The sequence below is a fragment of the Anser anser genome, assembly GCF_964211835.1.
Source record: "Anser anser genome assembly, chromosome: 3".
Classification (NCBI taxonomy): domain Eukaryota; kingdom Metazoa; phylum Chordata; class Aves; order Anseriformes; family Anatidae; genus Anser; species Anser anser.
This window is the reverse complement of record NC_139722.1, coordinates 28,925,594-28,949,611: the sequence shown is the minus strand read 5'-3', so window position 1 is coordinate 28,949,611 and position 24,018 is coordinate 28,925,594. Positions and strand designations below refer to the sequence as shown.

The 24,018-nt window shown below is 36.3% G+C and overlaps 1 protein-coding gene across 1 annotated transcript in view; it reads left to right on the top strand.

Moving 5' to 3' along the window:
* The window catches only part of EYS (eyes shut homolog), an 855,622-nt gene that overhangs the window by 213,161 nt on the left and 618,443 nt on the right, over positions 1-24,018 (top strand). The window contains exons 12-13 of the mRNA XM_083831800.1: positions 17,932-18,045; positions 19,927-20,049. Coding sequence (XP_083687926.1) covers positions 17,932-18,045; positions 19,927-20,049 — 237 coding nt within the window. The remainder of the gene's footprint in view (positions 1-17,931; positions 18,046-19,926; positions 20,050-24,018) is intronic.

Below are 24,018 nucleotides of genomic sequence, written 5' to 3'. Positions count from 1 at the left end.
AAGGGAAGGGAAGGGAAGGGAAGGGAAGGGAAGGGAAGGGAAGGGAAGGGAAGGGAAGGGAAAGGAAAGGAAAGGAAAGGAAAGGAAAGGAAAGGAAAGGAAAGGAAAGGAAAGGAAAGAAAAGAAAAGAAAAGAAAAGAAAAGAAAAGAAAAGAAAAGAAAAGAAAAGAAAAGAAAAGAAAAGAAAAGAAAAGAAAAGAAAAGAAAAGAAAAGAAAAGAAAAGAAAAAAGAAAGAAGAGGAAACAAGAAACCAAACAGTAGAATCCCAAATAAAAGTATTTCTTTAAATTCTTGTAAATATGTTGCCTTTAATATATTTATTATATCTAGAAAGTACTGGAACGGGCTTCTTCGGGAAGTGGTCATGGAACCAAGCCTGTTGTAGTTCAAGATGCATTTGAACAGTGCTATCAGACATATTATGGTTTGAGATTTGGGTGGTCCTGTGTCAAGCCAGCAGTTGGACTTGATGATCCTTGTGGGTTCCTTCCAATTCAAGATATCCCATGACTCTATGATATTTACACCAGGTAAAATTTTGATTACATAGGTCTGTTGTATTTTCTTACAACTCTGTGCACTTTATAAATTATTTTATTCAGCTGTAAATGCTGTTATTCCTTATATTCAAGCTGTAAGTCCTGAAGATGATAAATTCTGAAAGCAGTTCCTCAGTCCTAGAGATGAAACAATGGTTGTCACTGTACTGACTGTAGTAGCAGGTATATTCAGCATCTCACTTGGAACAGAGCTCTATGTGGTGACATCTGTAGCCTTTTATCAGTGCAAGATACTCAGGTGCTGTTCATGTGTCCTTGGTTTTGATGTGGCTTTATAAGTCTGTCTGCAGTAATGACATGCTATCAAAAAGAAAAAAAAAAAAAGTAAAAAGGTAATAAGAAAGTAAATAAATAAATAAATAAATAAATATGTTCTTAACAGCCATGGAAGAAGATTCTCTGCTGCTTTTCATCTTTAAACAAAAATTTCATTGAAAATTAGAATGGGTTGAGAGAAAAGCCTGGTAGATCTCCTGCAAGGAAATTCAGGAAGCCTCAAAGTACAATTTTTATACAATCACCCTGTCAGGGGCCACAGTTTTCTGTTCAGGCCTATATTATTGTTTGTGTGATGAGCATCTACCACATGCAAGTCTTTCTTTATTCTTCTCTACAAAGACAAATCATACAGTGTTTTTTAAATAATTGACTAGCTGTACTCTCTGCTATACGTTTGTTCATAATTCCTATTGAAATTTGTTCAGCAGTCTTTAACTGGCTGTCAAGAAAGCTTTATCTCCTGTACAAATAAGTTTAACCCATGTAGTAGACAATTCTAATGGGTCTATTCTCTCCTTTTTCTAAGTTTTCTAAAATTTTGGTATCCTAGGCTCACACTACTGAGTGCTTGAAAAAAATAAAAATACGACACGAAATACCATAGCAGAGCTGGGTGGTTTGTGGAAGACAAGGTATCCCAGTTATAGATGTTCTTCTTGACTTCCTAAACCCACGAGGTTAGCAATGGCTTAACCCTGAACAGCCAGAAATGTAAAGCAAATCTTGATGCAGATTTAGAAAAATGAAACAATTGTGTAATACAGTGCTATAGCATTCAATGGAGTTTGAGATTCTGTTCTTTAATGCTTCTAGCATTAATCTACAGTAATTCATTTGTTTTAAACTAGTACCGAAACCAGGAAGTTACATGCATTTCTTGGGGATTCTGTCAACTGGATTAATTCATCCCATGGAAGTCAGTGAAATTTTGTCAAAGGAAAATAGTTTGCCTATATCATTTTCCTTGCATGACTGGGGACTGCCTTTATCATTTTCCATGCATGACTGGGGACTTCATTCTTTCCTTGTTAATACGAGAATGTACGTATTGTGTATACACCCAAAAATTGGATTTAAAGAATGAGTTTTCAAAATCTCAAAAAGTCGGAATTAGGGTTGTCAGTATGATTTCCTGCACCCTCTCTTTTCTCCTTTGTGTAAATCCATAGCTTGGAGTTACATATAAACTTGGATTTACATATAATCTGAAGTTCCATAATTTCTTTTGGTTTACAGTATGCAGAATACATTTGTCCTGGGAGTAATGTTTCCATACGTACACTACAATATTGTTAGGTGCCAGTTAAAGTCCAGAATACTATGAATGACTTCTGTCTGGAGAATTATTTAAAAATTAATTTACATTAATAGGCAATAGATATTTTCTCTGCTTCTTCCTGGATTCCAATAGTCAAGGAGTTGTCTTTATTTTGAATAATATTTAGTGCAGTGTTAACTCAATCATAAACGTAATCTTGATCTTTGGAAAAATATTTTCTTCTGTCATGTTCATCTGCTGATATACGTTGTTAATTCAAAGCTGGTATGTTACCATACAAAAATAGTCATGTGAGCAATTTTATATCCTTTCATTAACACCTAATACTATCACAATTCATTTATGCAGATTTAAGAATCTCAGGAGAGATGATGAGTACTTCTGTGAAAATATCTAATAAATAAAGTATACAGCAAGTAGCAGTAAGAAATCTTTTTCTTTTTCTTTTTTTTTTCTTTTTTTTTTTCCTTCATATACTATTTTGGATGCATTTTAATATAAAACAAATGGTTTTATTTTAGCCAATTTAATAAGATTCATGAATAAGGAAATAAGTTTTATTTCCCAGACTCTGCTGTTATATTGGTTCCAGTACAAGATGTTGACATATTAGAGCAATTCCAATGGAGAGCCAGCAGGACGGTTACGGGACTCTTGCATTTTATATGTGGAGAAACCAGGAGAACTGGGTCTGTTTAGCCTTAAGAGGAAAAGAGTAAGGGGGATTTTATTGCTGTACACAACTACCTAATAGGAGGCTATAGAGAAGGCAGAGCCAGAATCTTCTCAGAAGTGGTCAGTAATTCTCAGCACAGAAAATGCTTACTTGATATTTAAAACAACTTTTTTATTTTTTTATTTTTTTTTAACACCTGGAGCACCTTGTCCAGTTCTGGGCTCATCAGTGCAAGAGGGTCCAGAAAAGGGCCACCAAGATGATCAATAGGCTATCTCATCTCTCCTATGAGGAATAGCTGAAAGACCTGGGACTGCTTAGCCTGGAGAAGAGAATGCTCAGAGGGGATCTCACTGATATATATAAATACCTGAAAGAGGGGTGCAAAGAAGACCAACCCAGGCTCTTTTCAGCAGTGCCCATTGCCAGAAAAAGAGGCAGGGATCACAAACTGAAACACAAGAGGTTTGATGTGAACACCAGACAACACTTTTTTACTGTGCCTGAGCACTGGTACAGGTTGCCCGAAGAGGTTGTGGAGTCTCCCTGCTTGGAGGTCTTCAAAAGCTGCCTGGACATGGTTCTGGGCAGCCCGCACTGGGTGTCCCTGATTGAGAGGGGAGTTGAACCAGATGGGCTCCAGAGATCCCTTCCAACCTCAACCATTCTGTGAGCCTGTAATTTTATAATTATCTCAACATACCCTCGAAAGACTTTGCTTACACAGTTATACATCAAAGCACTGGTGTGCATGCACTCATATCACAAAGCTACATGCTCCATTCCTGTGGCCTTTACAAGGGAGGAGAAAAGGGACTGATCTCAACACTCTTAATTTGGGTTCTTACTGTTCCTTGAATTTTGTATAGAATAACTCTATTTTCATATTTCTTTTTGTTGTAGTCTTGTTGTAGTCTTATGTATATCATCCAATTTCCTTAGTTTTCCAATTTTGAATGATATGTCAACATGCATAAATTGTAAAAATAGGGAATAGAACAGAACAGAACAGAATAAAATAGAATAGAATAGAATAGAATAGAATAGAATAGTCCTATTATACATATATTATACATATGATCATCTTTGAAATATAATTTTCTTATACCTACAACCTTTAACTAGGTATTTAATTTTAGAGTTTCATTACCATAAACTAATCAAAGACAAATATACTATTTCCCATTCATGTACTGTCACAGTAGTGATAATTTTCTGTTCTATGTTAACACATATTCACATCAATTCCATTTCATATTTTCATCTGTATGAAACTAGTTAAACTTGTAGGATATCCAAGCTAAAATATAGAATCATGGAATCATAGATTCTATATTACCAAACTTGTACAGTTTCATGCACTCAGATATATTTCAATTTCCCAATTCCTTTTATTTTATTGTCTGATTTAATTTTATTATATTAAAATTAGGTAATTAAGTGTGAATACATGGTTTAAAACTTCCCTCTGAACTGCTTCTTGATTTAAAAATAATGCAAATGATGCTTATCCTCATGTTCTTCCAGTACATTAAAATAGATAACTGATGTTTGAGAAAGTGGTCATTTGTCAGCATTCAGATCAGCAAGAAATAAACATAATCAAAGTATATGCTATTATATTGAAAATGAATAGTCTGCTATAGCAAAAACAAATTAAGATAAATACAAATTACATTTAAATTGCATCTGTCTGCAGGAGGTTCTCTTAAAGACATGAAAAGGAAAAGACAGAGAAATAAAACCTATATTTTCTTTCTAAATCTTTCAGAATGGTTAATTCACACTGTGTATACCAAACAATTCTATTAAGGACAGATTATACTTATATCTTTAATTTCTTCTCTCCCCCTCTTTAGGTTTGTAATATACCAATGTCAGCTCCAAACAGCTGTAACAGCATGGACAATGTAATGAATTATGCATCAGCACCTTTAAAAACATGTTTCTGCTATCTGCAGCTCCCTTTCCTATCATTTGCCTCTATGATATTTCCCCTTGCCTGCTAGTCCTCCTGTAACAAATATCCTCAGTATGTCAGGAACAGACGCTGGCTATTTAAGTCCTTCCTGAGAAAGGGTGCTCCTGCCATGTCTTGTCACAGGGAGCTCTTGCAACTTCCCAACCAGATATGTTGACTGCTGGGATCTCTCGAGTCACTGTGATTTTCTCACATTTCAGAATAAGTCAATTGCCGATGCTAGGATCAAAAAGGGTATTTTTTTTCTTTTTCTTTTTTTTTTTTTTTCCTGACTCTGAAAGGGCAGTAGCAGTACCTAAAATACTTCCATGCTATTAACAGAAACTATGATATGAAGGTTAAGCATTTGTTATTTAAAAAAGTACTGTGTAATATATTTTATAACTGTTAAGAAGCTCTAAAAAGCATTGATTTGGGGAGATAACTTCTGAAATGGGGAATGCTAAAACAGAGCAGAAAAGAACTAGAAAATATTTTTTTTTATTTCTTAAGAAGGATCTGCTTCCGTCTGTGCTTGCAGTTGCCTACCTTATCACAAAAATAAAAGTTGTTTGAGCCAGATTAAGCAGGTTTTCAATTTGAATTAGTTTCCACCTAGTTGGCTAGTTCTCTGGTAATTTTAAGAAAGCTAACAAGTACATTAAGATAGTTTGGCAGCTAACTGCCTGTTTGTTCCCTAAAGGTCAAAGAGCTAAAATTCACAGGCAAAAGGAATTTGCCTGTATTTATTTAATACATTCACATGCAAAACAGCCTTTTTTTTTTTTCTATTTTATTTTGCTCTAATTGTCATAGCACAGTGCAACCATTTTAGTTTCAAAATAGTTACATTTTATATTTTAAATGTATAAACTATCAGCTCGTATCAGTGTTCTTAGTATTTTGATTTTTTTCAGGTTTCTTCAGTGTCGGGTATCAACAAAACAAATTAAAATATACAGGCCTCAGTTCACACTATAAAGCCTTAAGAACACTTCATCATTGTACTTTAGATTAAATCTTGCACTTTTGGTTGCTATTTATAAGAATGCCAATTCATCTTGTGTATCTGGTGCATATAAATTAGGAGGAAGTGGATTAGCTCTGTCCTGAATTCCCACAGTAAGAGCTCATTTAAATTTTTTGTTGTTTTGTGATTGGCCAAACTGAATTTCTAAGTCTGTGTTTCTAGGCTAAACAGTAAGGCAGTTTAATTCTTTACACCGTTTCCAGCTTTAGCCATGCAACCATATACTTAGAGAGTCACTAAAGAGAACATGAGGTAAGTTTTAGTTTGACTGACTCAAAGCTTACCTGATAATATCCACAGTTTACAGCTTTGTATTTCTATATCCAAGGACACATATCTGGTATTGTGATTTCTTGAAAAGTACCCAAGTTTAGAACCAATCTCGGTGTTCTACGGACACAGGTCTGATCTGATAAGAGTTGCCAAATCCCACTGCCACAGCCCTGTGCCTTCTGGCCCATCCATTAGTGAGGCTGAGCGGATTTGTCTAACAGGTACATGCACAGACACGGTACTTGTACTCGTATACTCATGGCCAGCCCCACAGATCGACACAATCAGGACACATGGCACTTGCAGAAACACAAACAACACCAACTTCCTCATCTGTTCTCTTCTCTAGCCAATCAGAATTAAAACAAGTTAGTGGAAAGCATATATGATACATATATACGTACAATGTAGATCCATCCTGGCAGCTGGGCTCAGATGCTCAGTCTATCCAGTAGCTGCCCCTGCATCCCAGTCTACCCTGTTGCTGGTACCTGGGCCTCCATGGCAGCTGCTGGTACTCAAACCTATACACACGCACATAAGTGCTCGGACACATGCACACCCACACACCACAGAGGCCTCTGTTACCAGGCCTTAGACACCCAGCCAACCCTGTATCTGCCCCCCGGATCTCCTGGTCTTCCAGGGGGAGTTGCACAGACATACACATGTTCAAATGGGTCTCCTCAGTAGCTAGGCCAGACCTACAGCCTCACCAGGAGCCAGTCCCAAATCCCTTGGACTTCCCACTAACCGGCTTGGACCTCCTGGTCCTTCAGTAGCCAACTTGCAGACTTCCAGTATCCAGCCCAAAATTAGGGCAGCTCTAGTACCTGCCTTCCAACCCACTGTACTCTTCCCCAACACTCTGTGATGAGCCCTGTACCCCTGGACAGTGACCTCCCTCGGAATGTGAGGTGCCCAGGGGGCCATCCCCATGGACTCTTGGTGTGTGGTGTCCTCCAGCCGCTGGGTCTGAAGGTACCCTGGGACAGACCTCAGGGGCCCAGAGTGGGTGTTTGTGTCTCTGAATGGGGTTTTGGTGTTCCCACACCCATTATCATGCCTCTGTGCTCCTTCACCCGTGTGGAGACAAGTCTTTTATCACATAACCTAATATAACCCATAAAACAATTTCACATCAACAATAATTCCACCTGAAAGCAAAATGATTTTTTATATTGTGATGTATTCCGGCAAAATTATTTCCATCTATTCATTGTCCTCTACCCGACACTCTTTCAAGGAAATGTGTTATTAGGATAACTTCAGTTATTTACTTACATGAGGCACATTTAAAGAATTACTTAAAGAATTCTTACAGAAGATTGAGAGGGAGGTTATTTAGAGAGAAAAGGCCATTGGGCAGGTCATTTAAGAATGACAGCTTAGTAACAGAAATAAAGCAAAAGCTAATATGTAGGGTAATTGTAGTAGGCAACTGGGGGAACTAGGCGTGGGTTGAAGTAAGTAAGGCAGAAGACTAATTGAAAGAATTTGTTGGCATTATCTTCCTTCAACACTGCATCGTAGCCATCTCTGTGCTGCCTTCTTTCCTCAATTTTCCTGATGATATAGCACATCTCTTTTTGTCAGCAGCACATGTACAGGTCTGAAAGAAGAGAGACTTGGAAGGTGATGTGAGTGAGAGAATTTTTCCATTTCCTCCTCATTTATAGCACCTCCTTGACAGAGAGGGAACAAGAAACTATCACTTGACAGAACAGGAATGCTCAACACAATCTTCTGTCCTCATCCACTATTTTTTGGCCTCCTAATCTTCACCTTAAAAATCCTTTCAGGGGATTTTATCCGTGTTCGCACCCATTTTCCACTCTGAACATAAGGTGCTCAAACTCTCAGAGCCCATGACTTAGAACGATGTTTTGGGATACCCTAGGTATTTCCCTTGACATTCAGACAAAATTAAATAGAAGAATACACAGTAACAGACTCAGTTACTATGGAGTTAAGTATTATAATTTTGTGAGGCAGTGTCCAGGAAGTGTGGATTTGTGGAGAAGAAAAAAAAAAAAAAAAAAGGAATATAAGTTTTGGAGGGATCCTTTCCCTGAAGACTAAATATACCATACTACTACTGAGAAATCCTGACTTAATACAAATTTTCTTGTATTTAAAACTTTTTTTTTTTTTTTGGTATTAGACGTGCTAATATGAGAAAAATAGCTTTTAGCATCGTCTATGACATCCTAATGTTCTGCTTATTCTTATAAGTTCCAAGGACAGCAGTTTTAAGACTTTGTGAGAAATAAAATAGTGCCAAACCCTTGAACTTCTTGAACATTGTGTTTCACTCAGAAGCACTAAGCTGTCAGAAGAAACGAAGGATATGGTTTAATACCACATACACCAGTTTTACAGCAGTATCAGGAAACTGCACTGAATTTTAGTTGTGTTTCTCTGATTTACAGTGGTGTAAGTGAGTGCAGAATCAATCTTATTGTTTTTTTGTTTGTTTGTTTGTTTAAAGTGGTTTAACTTTAAGCAGCGTGAATTATTTTATGGTTTCGTTTATCATCAAAGTACCATGATCTATACACAGTAAACATGTCACATCCCATTATATCCATGAAGTAGTGAATTCATAAGCTGTTACCCAATGCAATATAATTTTGTTTACTTGAAGAATGCAGCAATACAAAGATTAACAGAGACAAATGCAGATTTAACTAAACAGATAATCTTGAAGGCTGCAGGACTACTTGCCTGCTACTTCAGCTTTGCTCTTCAATATCTGATATTCTTTAAGAAAATCTGTAACCAAATTAAGATTGCTAATAAAGTTTTACTCTGATTTGGCATGCTTTTATGCTTTCATGCAAACAAGGTCCTAGGGAAAAAAAAAAAAAAAAAAAGAATAGAGAATAGAGAATACAAATTTTAAAATGTGCATAGAGGGAATTTTAACTCTTCATAATCGATGTGATCAGCGAAACCCTGGTGTTGTGGTTTGGTCAGTTAGTACTAATGATTGTTAAAAGGTGAGGATTCAGAGCCAAGTAATATCTTAAAAAATTATCAAAATAAATAGAGGAGTCACATACTAAACTATGAAGAGACATGTCACATAGTAAACTATGAAGACATAAGAGAAGCATTGAGGAAGTAAATGGACCTTCAATCTGAAAAGATTTATTCTTTTGTCACAAATAAATTTCTCCATTCTAACATTGTATACAGGACTGAAAAAGTACACTTCCATAAATGCAAAACTTCACATGCAATCCATAGGTGAGCTGCATATTGGATTGAGATGTGCTGAAGACTGCTTGCTCCCTTCAGCCTGAAAATGTTGTTACAAACAGTCCTCGTGAACTATAACTCTATCTCCTGACAAATTAGAAACATGAGCAGACTCACTTAAATTCATATTCTCAGCTGCGTAGAAATTAAAGCTAGAATAGGTCTTCTAGTTTATCATTTGATTCCTTTGGTAGTGCAGAATTTTTGTTCCAGTTCTTTTCTTTTCTAAATGCTTATCTAATTTGAGTATATATGGACCATTTATAAAATTTTATTTCCGTTTTTTGTCTTGGTGGGTTTTCTCTTCAAAATCAACACCACTTTCAAGCTCTCCTCCCCTCTTCTCCTGTAACGTCCTCTCCTTTGATGAAAGTCAGAACATATTTTATATTTCACTCCTAATTTTTGATTCATATCTTGTTATTATTATTCATAGAATCAAAGAATGAATCACAGAATGGTTTAGGTTGGAAGGGACCTTAAACATCACCTAGTTCCAAGCCCCCTGCCATGGGAAGGGACACTTCCCACTAAACCAGGTTGCTCAAAGGCCCATCCAGCCTGGCCTTGAATGCTTCAAGAGATGGGGTATCCACAGCCCCTCTGGGCAACCTGTTCCAGTGCCTCACCGTCCTCATAGTAAATAATATCTTCCTAATATCTAATCTAAATCTATTTCTTAATATCTAATCTAATCTAATCCCTCTTTCAGTTTAACGTTACCTCTTGTCATATCACTACACTCCCTGATAATAAGTTACTCTCCTACCTTCTTGGAAGCCTCCCCCTCTAAGTACTGGAAAGCTACTATCTGGTCTCCTCTTCTCTAGGCAAAATTACCCCTTTCTCACCCTGTCTTCATAGAAGAGGTACTCCAATCCTTTTATCCTTTTTAACCTGTGGCCATCCTCTGGACCTGTTCTAACAGGTCTATGTCTTTCTTATACTGTGGACCTGAGAACCAAATGCAGTACTCTAAATGGGGTTTCACAGGAGCAGAGTAGAGGGGGACAATCGCTTCCCTCGACCTACTGGTCATGCTTCTTTTGATGCAGCCCAGCATACAGTTGGCTTTCTGGGCATACGAACTTTCTTACTTTCTGTGAATTTCTTACTTTCTGTAAACTTTCTGTAGCTAGTGTTATAAACAACATGAGGTCATCCTGCTCATAACTTAGAAAAATATAAATGTAAGATATTCTTTCTTCCTTTAGGAAATTCTTTCAACTGCGTCCCATACCTTAATATCATTTTTCTTGTACTTCTCTGAATTTTAGAAATTTGAAACTACCACTCTGAAAATAAAATTAAGAACATAGTACCTTCCCCTGCTATGTATTTTGTCAATATTTATCCAATATCCAAATTTGGTCCAAGCCATTTTCTGCTTATACCAGGATGACAATTCATAAAATAATCTTCTTACCAAATTTATAAAAAAATATATATTATTTTTTCTGGATAGCGCTATTCATTCTTTATCTTTGATATTTTCTCTTTTATGAGGGAAGCAGACTTTCTTCTTTTCAATTCGTGTTTAAAGAAATCTAACAAGAGATCTCAGCTGCCATGCCTTTGGAGGTAAACTGAGCTCTGCAGCTTCTCGTGAGCTGTTGGGAAGTGATGGTACAGAACACCTTTGCAGGGAGGGAAATTGTCAATCACAGTTTAACAGGATTGTTTTTGAAACTAGGGCTTTCAGAAAGTGAGGGCTTTTTTTCCCCTTTGATTTGTGTGAGTCTCTTGTTAGTCTGAAAAATATTCACCTTTTTTCTTTTTCTTTTTTTTTTTTTTCCCCTGAGAAGTATTGCCACAAAGTAGAAACATGCTGTAAGATCTTCAACCCATCTTCTGTTATTGAGTGCTTCTAATAAGAGGGTATATCTATTTCTTGTTCTTTTAATTGGGGGACCTCCCTTTGATCAACACAGGCTACCACTGTGAAAGATGAGAAATTATTAGAACAGTAGTGTCCTCTCATCTTTTCCATGTAGAATTGTTCAGAGCCAAATCATGAAAATTCTTCATTATAAGAAATAAAAGTGCCAGTAACTTCATTTTTTTTGGTAGCTAACAGTAACAGCTAACATACTGAACAATTTTCTCTCGCAATCTTAAAGGAATATCTCCTTTCATCACAACTTTGTTTCCCATCCCTTGTCTTTGACATCAGGAGATTCTTATCTTCCTTCTGGACAGAAAGAAAGGCAGCAAGAAGTTGTGGCAGTAACAATTACCAGTTAATAATTCATAACATTCGAGTTAAAGAGAGTAAGTGGCAAAAGCTTAATTTCTCATCATTTCAAGCCTACCATATGTAAAATGCATAAGAGTTAGGGCAAACTTCATAGAAAATGAAGAAGGAAATGCAAAAGATACTAGCCATAAGCTTGCTAGAAAACAATGCTTTATTCTACCTGTCTGTGTATATAATAAGTCACACCTTAGAGAAAGGATTTGAGAAATCATGTATTGGATATGTGTTCTCTACCAGTCCCATGAGAAGACATTTTTAAAACAGTTTCTGAGAAAGCTGTATGTCTATAAAATGAGTGAATAAAGGGCTCCCATCTGTCTTTAACAATATAACGTCTTGAACATTTATTCTATCATCTGAGGCTGGCAGGAGTTATCTTGTTAGAATTCCTCCTGAATGTCTGATTGTGCATCTGCAGATCAGTCAGATACAAAAACCAAAAACTTGAAGTTACATATTTGCTATTTAAGAAAGGCACATCTTTCTCATTGTAAGTTTGAGAAAGGCTCTAGTCTCAGAGTTTTGCAGTTTCTGCCATGACAACTTCAAATTGTAGAAAAATTTATATTAAATTTTAGCATGGTACCATTGACACTGTGTGCCTCCAAACTTACTCTTCCAGACTTTTAAATTCGGGAACTTTAATGAGTCTGTGAAAATTAGGAAATTTTGATGAGTCCTGCAAAATTAATTAATTAATAAATAATAATAATAATAATAATAATAATAATAATTTACCTGGGAATTGAATATGTTCTTCAAAGCTCCCAGTTTACAATGCCTTAAAGAAATAATTATTTGTTAATTAAAGAACAGCTAAACATGTGATAATGCATGTATGCACTGCATTAGAATTTATTAATAAAGAATTTATAGACATTAATTTTGGCCCTCAGCTTTTCATACTCACAATGTTTAATCTCATAATACATTGGTAAATTATTGTTTTTGTTGTAAATATGAAGAATGGTTTTACATTGTTTTATTCATTAGGAAGTTAGATAGGTCATATAAAAAATGTTAATTCATTTTGTCATGTTTTCCATTGCAAGTTTGAAACCACAGGGCCCATCTAGTATTCTGTGAATCAATTCTAATCTCACAACTCTTTTTTTGTTGTTGTTGTTGAAGTTTCTTCTTCAGGGGAATTCTTAGTATACAGGATATAAAATATTCAGGATGAGTACTGGAGCATATTCTAGTCATTACAAAGATAAAATTGCCATCAGGTATCCCTTTATATCATGATCCCTTTACACATTCACTGTAGAACTAGTCCAAAAGTATTGTTGTGATGATAAAATTGTAATGAATAGTCAAATATGCAGTTTTGCATTTGGATTTGCTGTGGAATAGTTATATTAAAGAACATTGTTGTTAAATTTACTAATTTGTAAGACTATCAAATGTCTTTTCAACACCAATTCACCTAATTCTTCTGTCTTTCCTATTAATTTCCATTTTCTTCTGACATAAGGTTATTAGCTGGCACAAATCAGAATTGCTTCTTCTGTGTTCCTGAGTAAAAGAATATCAGACTGGGTAGGACTAGCCTCAGAAGCAAGAGTGACATTGTGTGTCTATGAGCTCAGGGTCATCTTCACAAAAGAACTGCAATTTCATGGTTGTTACTGTTCATGTAATGGCCTGTAATCCTAAGAAATCCCTGGAACCTTTAGGCTTTGTGTCATGTGTTGACTGCTGTGTTTCTTTCCAGCTATTAATAATTTTTAGAAAGGGCCTGGAAACACAGTTCCCAATCTTAATGCTTACAAATGAAATCACTTTTGACTACAAATGGACTGGGATATTTGGTTGTTCTGAGTTCTTTCATTTTTCTTTTCCCTACAACGGTCAGTTACAATGGTCAAGTGTTAATGTCTCAGTTGTCTTGGCAATTAGGTCATCAGACACATCAGGTATAATTCCCTATTGTAGTGGTTTAAACAAGTTTTTCATATTTCATAGAACCATAGAATCATAGAATCATTAAGGTTGGAAAAGACCTCCAAGATCATCTGGTCCAATCATCCCCCTACTGCCAATATGACCCACTAAACCATGTCTCTAAGCACCATTTAAAGCTCTATTTTTGGAAAAATACAAAGTTGTTACAGTAACTGAGAGAACTGACCTAAAATGAAAATGTCAGACAACGGCTAGCAAAGCCTCAGTTCAGCAAAAAACATTATGTGTTTTGGAAGACCTCAAAACAACAGTTAGTCAATGGGATCATACCATTATCATAGAACCATAGCAAGTTGGAAGGGACCCACAAGGATCATCGAGTCCAACTCCTGGGTCCCCAAAGGACCACCCCCAAAACAAACCAAGAGTCTGAGAGCATTGTCCAAATGCTTCTTGAATTACGACAGGCTCAGTGCTGTGACCACTATCCTGGGCAGCCTGTTCCAGTGCCTGACCACCCTCTCAGTGAAGAACCTTTTCCTAATATCCAGCCTGAACCTCTCCTGCCACAGCTCCATGCCATTCCCTCAGGTCCTGTCACTTTCACCAGAGAGATCAGTGCCTGCCCCTCTGCTCCCCCTCACAAGGAAGCTGTATATATTAAAAGCTGTATTATAAAAAAACACTTCACAGGAAGATATCAACATGTGTCAGATTCTTCCAAGCAGTGAGAATTTGCAATTCTCTTTGTGTTTTTTTAGGCCAGCCAGACAGTCCGAAGAGTTCATGTTCCCACAATATATAGTGTTGTTGTGGCCTCCCCTTGAATATTATGTGCAATTCTGGTCTCCACAATATAAAAAGAATATTAAGACACTTGAATGAATCCAGGGGAGAGCAACAAAACTGATAAAAGGACTGGAAGGCATTCATATGAGGAGAGGCTGAGGAGACTGGGTTTGTCTAATTTGGAGAAAAGAGGCTAAGAGGTAAACTCATTGCACTCTACAAGTTCCTGGGGAGGGGAAATGGAGAAGGACTTTATGTGAAAGAATAGTTCAGAGAGGGCACCTCTACCAACAGACACAGGGAGGAGGGCATTATAAAGGTGAACAGCGCTTTTCACAATGGAACCTTGAGTATTTTATGGTCCAGACATTTATGTTACAAACATCTGTGCTTGTAGAACACTATAGTTTGGCAGTCTGTATTTCATCATATCTTGCTGTAGATTTTTCACCTTGGAAAAAGATAACCGGGTTAACATTTTTGATATTGAAACAATGCATGTAGGGTGGGCTTAGTGTGATAAACCCCACAGGTGCTTATATGGTGTGTATTTAAGCCTGCATGAAGGGTTAGCACAATGATTAGCTAGCTCCCATGCTGTGCTCTTCCTGAATATGGGTTTAAAGTGTACATTTAAAATATTGTATAAAAGGGAATAAGCGTTAAAGATATTTGAGTGTGAATATTGTTATGAATAAGGAAATTTGATTAGCAGTGGAAGCTAAATTAGACAAATTTAGTTCAGGACTTGAATGATGTATCAACATTTTATGATACTCCTACTCTTTAGAAAATGAAGTCTGTTGTCAAATATCCAAACAGTGGGAAAATAAATCTTATTGAAACTTAGGACAACTGGGAACATCATAGGTTATTAAGGCCAGTTCCACAGCACAACAGAGTAAAAAAAAAATAACAAAAGAAAATAACAAAAAAACCTGGAAGGGACAGTGTGCACTTCCCTGGTTTGACCATAGCAATGCACAGGAATTACAGTTTACCTCACAGTAAACCACACTTTAGAATGTCTACCATCAACATATTAACTATTACAAGTCATCTACATTTTATTTGATAGTTAGAATCATGGGAAATATATGATACCAGAATATATCTGATATCAAGATATATACCAGAACATATCTGATATCCAGAATAATCCGAATAGTGATGACTGTGTAGGGAGTCTTCCGCGAAAATTCAGTTTAAGACAAGATTAAAATTAGATTATTTGAAAGCATGTCTGATATTTGACTTCTGTATTCGATGCAGGTTGTGCTCTATAACTTATGTGAGACTCCAACCATATATTAGAATTCATAAATAAATTCTGCAAGGAACAGGGAAAAGAATTGACAGATACACTGATTGCACTGGGGCACTCCACTATTTACCTGTATTTGTTGCTATTTTGCTGACACAACCATCAACTTTATGCAAATTATTTTCTCTGGTATTCACAAATGCATCATAGATTGACATGTTATCATGGTTCTGAAGGCTTTTGAATTTGTTTTCCAAATGAGATGACATTTTAGGGAACTTTAAAATTGTCACAATAATAGGAAAGAAAGATGTAAAACCAATTGGTTTTCCCAATATATGCTATAGTTTTAATTTATTAATTTTTATCTGCTAGTTTTAAAGATCACTTTTAGAGAAAATATACAAATTGGGATTTTTTTTGCTTTAGATAAATATACATGTTTAATGGTGTGCCATGTCTTCACTATACATCTGTCACAAGTCATGTCCTGAGAACTTAATATAAAATAGAATGCTTTTTCTCCATTCAAATAATTACTGTAAGGTACATAAAAACAAAACAAAACAACAAAAAACAACAACAGAAAGATAAAAAAAATCAGCACAAACACTTTCATTTTATATATGGAATTATTTTTTTCTAGTAACAATGAACACATGATTTCTTTTGTTACTTTAGTTAAATTAGGACATGCCTTGCTTGTAGTAAGTAGGTCGTTATCAGTTATACATTAAAAATTAGCTGAAGAACTCAATACGAATATATTCAACATCAGAGGTGTGCACAGAATAGTATCTACTTTCCATCCATTGTTTATGTAATGCCTTAAAAATAATGATTAGAAGAAGAGTGGCAACTTGCTTGAATGGTGCACTTCAATGGAATGTGCTGACAATTGTGCAAAGATTAGTAGCAATATTTGGAATTAATATGGCACAAAGCTATATATGTTTGGTAGGTTGACATTGGCTGGCTGCCAGACGCCCACCCAGCCGCTCTCTCTCCTTGGCAGGACTGGAGGAGAAAATGTGCAGAAAAAGCTCATGGGTTCAGATGAAGACAGGGAGATCATTTATCACCTACCATGACAGGCAAATCAGTCTCAACTTGGGGAAAATCAGTTTAATTTATTGCCAATTAAAATATGACGGCATAGTGAGAAACAAAGACAAAATAAAACACCTTCCACACACTTTTCCCAGGCTCAGCTTCACTCCTTCATTCCCAACTCCCCTACCTTCTCACCCAACCCTGATCAGTGCAGCAGGATGGGGAGTGAGGTTGTGGTCAGTTCATTCCTTCTTCCTCACGGTTTTCTGTGCTCCAGTGGAGTCCTTCAGTGGGCTGCAGTCCTTCAAGATAAACCTGCTCCAGTGTGGGTGTTTCATGGGCTTCCTTCCAGACACATGGGTTCCTTCCAGACACATCTACCTGCTCTCCACAGGCAGCAGGAGAATCTCTGCTCCAGCACCTGGAACGTCTCCACCCTCCAATCTCTTAGTGCTCACAAGGCTGTTCTTCACTCATTTTAGTCCCCTTCCTCAAGAAATGCCTGTCTGGCATTTTCTTCCCTTTTTTAAAATAAACTTTCCCAGAGGCACCGCTATCTTGACGGATGGGCCCAGCCGTGCCCTGCGGTGGGGCCATTGGAGCTGGCTGGAACCAGCTGGGGCTGGCACCGGCACCGGGCAGCCCCGGCCTCTCCTCACAGAGGCCGCCCCACTGCCAATGCCTGTCTACCTACCCCTAGTACAGTGTACTGAAGGAACAAGGAGGCTAAGTTGCCTTTTTCTTTTGTTTCTGTGATGCCTACTTTCCTTATTTTCGCAAGATATGCAGACAGCATCCTCACCTATTGTAATTAAGTTATACAATTCACACGTACTGAAGATCTGACTCATACGGCAGCTGTTTGGTATGCTTCAAAGTATTCGTACACTGTATATTTTACTTCTCCTCTCCACAGCTGAAAGAACTAGACAATAAAATAATTGATATACTGTCTCTTACATTAACATGTCAAAACTCACAAAAGGTATCATAAAAACATCAAAGTGACTCTAATACAAGCAAAACACATGAAAACATGCATATTGTTTGCATAATGCTATTAATGTCTTCCTACTTTCTGGAAGTACTTCCTATTTTATTTATTGTTTTATATCAGGAATAAAGACATGTATTTGCAATATTGGATATGAAGTGAGAGAAATTTAATTCTTTGTCGATAAAATACAGAAGTTCTCCCTTTCAGGTTCCTCTTTCAATGAAATATAGATTCTAACAATTCTTGGTTTTAATTACAGAAAAACATTTGGAATGAAAGTTTCATGTTTATACCACACATAAAGATGAAGAAAATCAAAGATTGCCTTGTTTCCTTTGCAGGTTTTTCAGGCCAGTACTGTGAAATAGAAATGAATGAATGTGATTCGTCTCCTTGCTTGAATGGTGCTGTCTGTCAGAATGATGTCAACAGATATGATTGTTTTTGCCCTGAAGGTAAGTTGTTCAAAATAATTTATTTTTATTCTCTCTGACAATTTTTAAAATTGCCTTCAGTTTGCAAAATATATTCTTGACAATCTAAAAAACATTTTTTTTAATTTTCTGTCTCTGAAAATAAGTTTTTCTTTAATGAAGTCTCATTTGCATTTTTGTCCATCAAGGCGCCCAATAAAACAAGCACACTCAAAATGAATGGAGGCAGATATGTGTTACATTTATCACGCAAAACCTCATGATTTTAGCAAAACCTGAATAAGTGAAGAAAAACATAAATGTGTAGCACGTGAAATTCACAGAAAATTGTATGAATAAGCTTACAAATATTTTATCCTGATGTACTAATTTGCAGTTTTGTGACTGAACATAAGAAGCAAACTATAATGGCCAAAATCATGATTTTGTAGCAATTCTTCAGTATGAAAATGTATTAAAATTTTCACAGACAAAAAGAATGTGTTTTTCAAAACTTTGGTCAGTTTCTGTAAAAATGCATATTGCCCAGTGTATGAAAAGTGTATGAACAAATGAGTGGTTTCAAGAAAAAAAGTAGTTCAAGGAAAAAATAAAAAGCTTTAAAACATTTAATATTACATTGTCTTTCTGCAATACTTTTAAAAAATGTGTTTCTTCTGAATATTTGTATTTTTATAATTGTAATTTTAGTTAAAAAAGAGTCAAGCTTGTGTTTTATAAACTGATACTTTGTTTCTGCATTTTAAAATTTCTTATACTTGTTGAGTTTAATCTCAAACAGTGCTGTTTTGTATGTTTGGACTGATGGTGAATTGATTTCATAGTTTACAATATTTCAGTTATTTATATACTAACACAAGCATTCTAGTGCTGATGATAACTTTAGAAACTCATCACAAAATATGAAATTGCTACAAATTGTTCATTTAAGTACAGCCTCCATCATTAGTTAGTTTAAATTAGAAGCCAAAACAGATATTGGAAAGCAGTTGAAAACTGAGCTTGGAAAAGATCATTCTGCTGTTTACTCTGCCTGATCAGCTTACAGAAAAATAATTCTTGGCATCCACATTGATAATTTTGTGGCTTACTTGTTACCTGTGAGACATGGGTCTGATTAAACTCCGATTGCAAATGAGAGCTGTTACTATATACATTATTGATGAACTCAGGGTAATTCTAAAGTTTTATGACTTAGGGATCAGTGGAAATTGGTTCCATGGTCAGTTTGAGAAATTATGAGAATATGGCTTGCACTGAGGGTGCTGATGGTTTAGCATTAGTCATGGTCTTTCTGCAGCCATGGCCTGTGACAGCACTAATGACAGTCATTTCGTAGCATGACCAGGAATTAGAATACATTTACAAGCGCATAAAATGTCAGATATTGGAGGGGAGATTCTCCTGCAATTTCAAGTATAAAAAAAAAAAAAAATGTTTGGACTTCTTAGTTTGCTAAAAGTCACTATTACATGAGAAACAAATAGAGAATAAGTGGAGAAGTGACTATTTGAGAGTTGATTATTAAAACTATAATCAGATGCCCAAATCCCAGCACATCTGTAACGTTCTCAAAATGGCAGAAGATATACCAGTTCTTTAGTTTCTGCTGAACATAAAGTTCAACTAGATTGATGAAAATACTGAATCCTAAAATTTTTTCTTTCAATTATTAGCTCTTTTTAAAGTACGTTTGATGGTCAAATTATTTTTTTATTATTGATAGCACAGGAAAAGCTTTTAGGAAGATCTTTCAAAAAGAGTTCAAGATAATTGTATTGCAAGAGTAAATTGAAACTAATCTATTCTTTAGAAAAAAAAAAATACCCAGAGAAGGCACACATGTAGCTGAATAATGCATAGCACTTGTTTTTGTTTGTTTGTTTGTTTGTTTTTTCCAAGGATTTGAAGGTCTTAAGTGTGAAACGAACATTGATGAGTGCACTTATGGCTTCTGTAAAAACAATTCAACTTGTTTGGACCTGATTGCAGACTACAGTTGTGTTTGTCCTCCAGGATTCACTGGTAAGATATATTGTACTCTGGATAAGGCATTAAATAGTTAAATGTTTATTTACTTTTCTGAAATTAAAAAAAATAAAATAAACTCTTTGTGATTGCATTTTGTTCAGTATTTTAGCATTAATAAAAATAAATTCGACTTAGTCTTCCATGCTATCGATAATCTGCTTTAGCTTCCTTACTAAAATGATAAAAACTGAAAACAGTGTGTATGCTTTTAGACTAATTGATGGAAAGCAGAACTATATTTTGTCTAGATAAAAAGTGTTCAGAAAATACATAGCCCATGAAAAACATTATTTCATCTTTTCCTAGGCAAGCAACAATAGCTATAGCTGGTGGTATTTGTCTTCAGAAGATCATATCACAGCCATAATTTTTTTGTGGTTCAGATGGAAAAAAAAAAAATAATTTTAGCAAGAGTACACTTTGTTCTCTTCAAGAAAGATGCCATCAGATCCTTATGATAATTAGGTTGGAAATTGCACAATTATTTGTGTGTACAACAGGCTTAAGAAAATAGCTCTTGCATCAGGAGCAGTCTTCATGAACCTACTTGCTGCCAGAAGCAGCTAACAGGATCATGGGGAAATCAATAAAACTGTCTCAGAAAATATGCTATCTTAACAACTAATAGGCTGTGATGTCAGGGACTGGAACACACTGACTTTCAGCTGCTGATTTCAGGGAAGCAAATGGAATGGCATTAGTATGGAATGAGTGGTAACAAGATGAGCTGTGGCAGCAAAAAAAATCATCATTTTCTGGGCACTTTCAGCAATCCTACGAAGTCAGTGGGTGTTCTATAAAAAGCAAAATGTGTGTGTACAGGGTGTTCAAAATCTGTGGTAACAGAAAAGAAAAAAAAAACAATTATGGAGAGATGGAAGGTTAAAGGAATGAGTCAAGTGGTGATGGATGAGGAGACAAATTTAAGTTATAAGTAAATAAAGCATTTGAGGTTGATAGTAACACCAATGACATCCAGTTTAGGAGAAAGTCATGTATTTTATCAATGGTTAACAATAGGCAGACGGGACATAAGGAATGTAAGATGATACACAGAAATGTAGAATCTGTGAAAGTGATAATAGTTGCAGTTCCCACAGATGTTTACAATTTTGCTTGATTCATGCCAACATATTTTAATATTATTCTGCATTACAAAACTGAAATGTGCTCTATTTCCTACCAGATCATATTTTCCTTTTTTTCTTTGATAACTGGTTTTGTTCTTATGAGTTTGTATAGTGTATGCCTATGTTATATCAATCATAAAAATAAAGGAGGTGACCACAAAGTATTTGTTCATGTAAATGGGAGCATTTTTAATATGATACTTTTAAAAGAACAAATTGAAAAAAAATAAACAAAACAAACAACAACAGCAAACTCTCACTGCTATATTGCAAGGATCAAAACAGAAAACATGTAATTTTTTTATAGTAGTTTCCAAACAGTCAGTTTTAACTAGGGACTGCAGGAAAAGCTATTCTTTTGAAAATACAGCTACAGTACTTTGGGATATCAGGGAGTTCATATTACAGAACCAGAATTACAAGGAGAATTTTGCGTGTCATGAAAACCTGGAACAAGGTATGTTCTCCATAGGAGGCACACTTAATCCTAGATTCATACTGATGCAAGCAGTTTGCTAATCTGTTCATTACAAGACAAAAAGGAAACATGCTCTGTCAATGATAAAAACAGTTACCAGTGGATGATAGGCATATTTTAATGGATACTTTGAAGGCTATCAATAGTACATTATGAAAAGATCTGTTTTCTGCTTATTATACTGGCTTTTTTTTTTTTTTCTTTTTGTGAGACAGGACAGCTCCAACGAGAAAACAAATCAGCCAGTGCACTGGTTGGAACTGGAAGTGGGTATAAGGGCCCTCCTGATTACACTGAGTATTTTCATCTGTGCTTTATGCTATTTGTGCAATAAATGCACAATCAACTGTTGTGGATGTCATTAAAACAGACCTCTCCATGCCTTCTGACAACTGCTTCATCCTCCCTAGAAATGGTCTTTGATGCCAAATACTGAATATTTGAGCTTATATCTTCTACGAAAAACAAACAGTAGTAAATCAGTATATTGTCCACCAATATGCTTATTTAATGCAAGATTTACAGATTTCAGTATCTTGCAGCTTTCTGAATTGCCACTGTTTACTTATGGTGCCCTTTATGTCCCATGTACTTCCAAGTTCTAGGACTGATGTAAATGTCCCTGGTAGATATTGCCATAATGGCAGTGGTATACTCAAGTTTAGAAGCAAAAGGAAACACTGTACATACAGGAATTTATTGTTCATCTAGTTAATATTTAAGCAATGTAGAAATCCATATTATATAACAGATACAGAAAAGCATCATTAGCAGGAGAGTCAAAATTGTTATACCAGAAATCCTGCTATTATCTACCCATCTTCTTTGTTATGTTCATCCTTTCAGTGTCCTTTCTGAGGAAGACAAGGAAAAGCCTTTCCTTCTCTATTAAATCAAACCTTGCTTTCAAATGCCCTCTTGTGGGAGTCAGCATACACAGGATTACTGCAATTATCCCATACTAAAGAACCATTGGACAAATGGACAGATGGTGGCAGTGCCATTTCCTTCCCTCACAATGTTTTGTTGGGTTTTATCAAGTAGAGGGTTTTCAAGCACCTCTAGCGGTCGAGACAGGTAAAGACAGTCCATGTCTGTTAATCCATGTCTGTTCGCATATTCTATCCAGATGCAGAACCCTGTGCTGTAAATCTGGCAAACCTCTGCCTATCTGGGTAACATTCATCCCATTCTCTCAAAAGCAACATGAAGGTTCTCTGTGTAGGAGAAGTGCACAGGGTCAATTAAATGGGAGTCTCATCTAAAACCAGCCCTGAGGGTTGCTGCTGCAGCTGGTGTGGGGGGAAGCTGAGGCCCCAAGAGGACAGCCCTGCTGCCTCACAGCTGGCCTGCCTCCTCGTGCCCAGCATCGCTGGCCCTTCCCAGGCTGGGCCTGCTTGGTGTAAAGGCATGGATGGGACCTACAGGAGCAGTAGTAGTGTGTGGAAGGACACATCTCCAAGGGATTTTGCTTTCATTGGCCATATGGCTAAGATGGGCCTGATGGTGGTGCCTTCAGCCTCACGCCTTTCTCCTCCAGGGCCCCAGCAGGTCCCCGCTGGTTTATAACTGAAACAGCAGTGCTGGGCTCCATGTAGACTTCAGCACAGTTTCCTCAAAAATGAAACCACATCCTTTTATTTTTTTATTTTTTTCCCCCTCAGGGAAATTTTATAGATCAAACCTATGCCTGTCTCCACTGGGGAGAAATAAAATGATTCCAAAGTGTTTTTCACTTCTCTTGAGTCATTTCGCTGTCTTATCAACCAATTAATTTAACCAGATGAGTAGAAAGGCTCAGAAATAGAGCAAGCCTGTTCAGGTGAATGGCATGCATTACTGTTAACTTACTAAAATCAAAGCACAACTAGCTAGAAATGAAGGGGACCTGCTGTGGTCCTAATTTTGTTAGGTTTTGTCATGTATGCTTTCTGGACGTAGGAATAATTTGGAATGGGGATGGATTTTTTTTTTATTTATTTTTTTTAATATTGGGAAGAGAAATTCAGGAAAGCAAAAGGCTTATATAAGCTCCAAGCTGCTGACGAGAACACCATGCTTGCTCTCAGAGGTAATCATAGAAATAGGTGATACAAATTAGCTGGCTGTGGATTAGTACTAATATTTATGATTCACAAATGTGATTTATTTTATTCATCACATATATCCACCAGTCATAGCATAGTTAAAAGTAATTGTCATGGTTCTGCCAGGTCCCATTAGCACTTAGCACTGAAGTTTATTCTAATTTATATTCATGAGACTCTGACTTCCTCACTTATATCATGGTCCATATGAATGCTCTATGGGTAACGTGATCCTTATTTGAGGTTTTGCATCTCTCTTGTTCATGTT